General features: G+C 43.3%; 1 protein-coding gene across 3 annotated transcripts; it reads left to right on the top strand.

Annotated features, from left to right (window-relative positions):
- The first annotated feature begins 417 nt into the window (after positions 1-417).
- Il20 (interleukin 20) lies at positions 418-3,254 on the top strand. 3 transcript variants are annotated; one of them, XM_003474774.3, is made up of 5 exons: positions 418-576; positions 847-912; positions 1,023-1,175; positions 1,957-2,031; positions 3,006-3,254. In XM_003474774.3, exons 1-5 carry the CDS (start codon positions 418-420, stop codon positions 3,081-3,083), a joined length of 531 nt encoding a protein of 176 aa, XP_003474822.1. In that variant the 3' UTR covers positions 3,084-3,254. The 3 variants fall into 3 exon arrangements, with proteins under 3 accessions (XP_003474822.1, XP_063096294.1, XP_063096295.1); XM_063240224.1 differs by lacking the exon at positions 847-912; XM_063240225.1 differs by lacking the exon at positions 1,957-2,031.
- The last annotated feature ends 316 nt before the right edge of the window (positions 3,255-3,570 follow it).

The following is a 3,570-nucleotide window of genomic DNA, read 5'->3' as shown; positions in this document are numbered from 1 at the left end:
GAGAGCTACACTGCCATTCAGGAAGGGAAGGCTATCTACGTCAATTTTCCAAAACAAGTTTTGACATTTCTCATAAAATGTCATTCTCTGTCTATTCACCTCAGCTACCCAGCGCTCCCGGCCTTACCTGCTGGGCCATGACGGTAGAACTCGAATGGAGACATAATAAAGGGTCAGACCTGGTCCCAGTCTGCACTCAGACACTGCACAGGCACCTGAAGGCTTCTCTTCGAAGGAGTTTCAGCAGGTTTTCTTAGTGAGTTGTGTGAAAAGGCTGCATGATTTGGAGCCAGGTAAGACTCTTTCATTTGTCCCTTATGTCTAGACTGGCTTCCCAAGGATGATATAGGAAATTCATAAGTCATGTTCTTTCCTTTGACTTCCTAGCTCCTGTGGTCTCCTGATTCCAAGAATAAAATGAAAGCCTCTGGCCTTGCCTTTGGTCTTCTCTCAGTTGTATTTTATCTCCTTTGGACTCCTTCATCTGGGCTCAAGATTCTCCATTTGGGAAGCTGTGTGATTGTCACAAACCTCCAGGAGATACAAAGTGAATTTTCTGAGATTCGGGACAGTGTGGTATGTGCGGGGAGTACCATATCTTCTCCCTTTCTTGTCTGTCTCTCCTTCCCAGGTAACCCTGTCGATGTGATTATGCAGAATGGCAGGGTGGGGACCCATTAGCATGATGACGCACTCCAGGGAAATATCTGTAGTTCATAGTTTAAAAATGTTTTGGAAAGAGTTGCCTCCCGCCAGGCCAGGTGGGGAGGAAACAAGAGGTATCAATGTCGAATGCTATGGCAGCAGCCACTGACCTGTCCCTTTGCCTTTTCTTCTTGTATTTAGCAAGCCAGTGATAGAAATACTGACTTCAGAATCTTAAGGAGCACTGGATCTTTGCAAGACACAGAGGTATGTGTTGGCCCCAGTGAGCTCTGGGAGGAGGCACAAAGCATCACCTGCATCACTTGGGGCTATCTTCTCCCCATCCCTCCTCCCAGTAATATTGGTCTCTTTGTTAGCCTTCAGATCGCTGTTGCCTCCTCCGCCATTTACTGAGACTCTATCTGGACAGAGTATTCAAAAACTACCAGACCTCTGATCATCACACACTCCGGAAGATCAGCAGTCTAGCGAATTCCTTTCTTACTATCAAAAAGGACCTCCAGCTCTGTGTGAGTGAAGGTCTTGGGTAACAGGATTTATTTTAGCACAGGACTTCAGTGACAGCAACTGGCTTTCTTTCCCAGTCCTTTAATAACGGATGGAAAAACCAAGCCCAAGAGCTGTAATAATCTGTGTTGAGTCATCTGATTAGGCACAATGGTATCTCAGTTGATGAACTTAATTCTTTCCATGATTCTGGTTGCAGAATTCATTCCATGATTCTGGTTGCAAGCAGATTGCAAGACTTCTGAGTATATGCTGCTTGCAAAAAATACTTTGCATAGTTTAAAAAACTACAAATGCTAGCAATTTAGGGAGGTATTTAATGTTTATGATAATTGTCTGTTATCCATGAAACTACAGTTTTCTATAGGCAAGGTGTCCATCAGCATGAGGTGTTCAACAGTACATTCTGTATTCAGGCCAGCAATGCACAGATCACTGGACTTGATCTCAGAATACAGGCTGAATGGGGTCTGGGAATCTAGTTCTGTCTTCCAAAGGTCTCAGAAGATCTGGGCTAGGCATGCCAGGTAGGGGATAGTGGTTACAAACTTCTTCGGCATTGCCTGTTTCTAGAAAGCATTGCCTCTGAGGCTGAAAAGCCTGTTTTCTCTTCCAGCCAATGATTAGTTTAATGATTTTAAGTAAGATTGGAAAGGATTTCTCTACAGGAATGAGCATTCACAGGGTTGTGGGTGAAACAGAATTTCTACTTGCTCATGTCAATGGCAAGAGAGAAAAACCAGAATTTTAAATCACTTCTGTTATACTTTGGGTCTTTTTTAGCATACATACATGGCATGCCACTGTGGACAGGAAGCAGCAGAGACGCACAGACAGATTCTGAGTCACTTTGAACAGGTAGATCCCTTTTTGGTATTGACTGGGGTGGGTAGGATTTTAGAGCTGAGATAGATGGGTGGGATGGGTGCTCGTGCTGTAGAAATCCTGTGACCCTCAGCTTATCCCTGTGGAGATGGAAGAGTACTCTTTGCCGATGCTGTGGGGGATATGAAGGGAATAGCCTCGCCACAAGTCCACCAAGTCACTCCAGAGACATCTGCATCTTCCAGCCGCACAAATGAAAGGCAATCTATTTGTTCAACATCCTCGAACTTATACACTCCTTCAAAAGCACTTTCTCAACACCCACACCATGCTGCCGCTCACCTTGGCACTTCTGGCACCTGCCAGGAAGCCTGGGTTCCCTTCTCAGCATCATCTCCAGGTGGGTCCCACCTGCTCCTTTCAGAATTAGGTGCCTGTCCTGCCATCCTGTTAGGCCCCGATCATTTATCCCTGCCCTGTGTTTCAGGTGGCTGCTTCTTCTGCCTGTCACCTTCACTCATCTGGGAATTCCCTGTGGATATGGAGAGTGTCATTCACCTCTCAAACCCTGTTATTAATCCAACGCTTGCGTGATCAGTATTAATTCAACAGAAATACATGTAGTCGGCAACCCCTACACACACACACACACACACACACACACACACACACACACACACACGTATGCATGTATTCACATACATACACATATCCTTCTTAAAGAAAATAACCTAATTACTTTGATCTCTGTGAGTCCAGTGAGCTAGTGGGTTGTAGTCCCAATTCTGCCACCTACCTTGAGCCTTTCTCTACATAAGACCAAGGTGATAGACTCAAGAATTTTTCCTCCTCTTACGTGATCTTGAGTCTATCATTTTTTCAAGTCCTGATCTTGCAAAAAATGTTCTGCTCACAGTTCCCAGCAGATCTAGCAATATGAGGAGAGTTAACCTGAGGGCAGATGTTCTTTGTGAGCTGCTAAGCACATGTGTCTCTATCTTTTTCAGCTGGAGCCGCAGGCAGCAGCAGTGAAGGTTTTGGGGGAACTTGACATTCTTTTGCGATGGATGGAGGAGACACAATAGGAGGAAAGTGAGGCTGCTGAAAATACTCCTGGCCAGAAGTCCTCATCCTCAGTATCACAGAGACATGACTGAAGCCACCATCTCTTTGCCATATAATTAATTCAGTGCTGGTCATTTTACATTATTTATTATTTCTTTCTTTACACAGTTGTCTTTAATTGCCCCATCTTAATTTAGACCATATCTTTATGACTTTTAGAACACCTAATGTTGAATATATTTATTCATTAATATGTTTATTTATATTTGCTGTTACACTTATTTTTGTACATGAACAGGAGACTGTAAGAAAAAAAAACATAGATTGTATTTATGACTTGACTAGAACAAATGATGTGTTTTTATACAGTGAACAAGTTCTAAAAGAGTGGCTAGTCACTTTTATTAAATTAAGGGCTTATTCATTGCTAAGGCTCTGTGAGATATTTAAAACTAAAGTTACAGCTGCTTATTGTGGTTATGGTTGAAGACCTTCTCATTTGAATTT

This window comes from Cavia porcellus, unplaced genomic scaffold (genome assembly GCF_034190915.1).
Source record: "Cavia porcellus strain 051 isolate PalLab524CR breed Dunkin Hartley unplaced genomic scaffold, mCavPor4.1 scaffold_29, whole genome shotgun sequence".
Classification (NCBI taxonomy): domain Eukaryota; kingdom Metazoa; phylum Chordata; class Mammalia; order Rodentia; family Caviidae; genus Cavia; species Cavia porcellus.
This window is presented reverse-complemented; position numbering and strand designations above follow the sequence as displayed.

Coding starts and splice junctions, on each gene's coding strand:
- Il20 (XM_003474774.3), top strand. CDS start 418: ATGAAAGCCTCTGGCCTTGCCTTTGGTCTTCTCTCAGTTGTATTTTAT. Junction 913..1,022: donor GATCTTTGCAAGACACAGAG/GTATGTGTTGGC, acceptor TCTCTTTGTTAG/CCTTCAGATCGCTGTTGCCT. Junction 1,176..1,956: donor AAAAGGACCTCCAGCTCTGT/GTGAGTGAAGGT, acceptor GGTCTTTTTTAG/CATACATACATGGCATGCCA.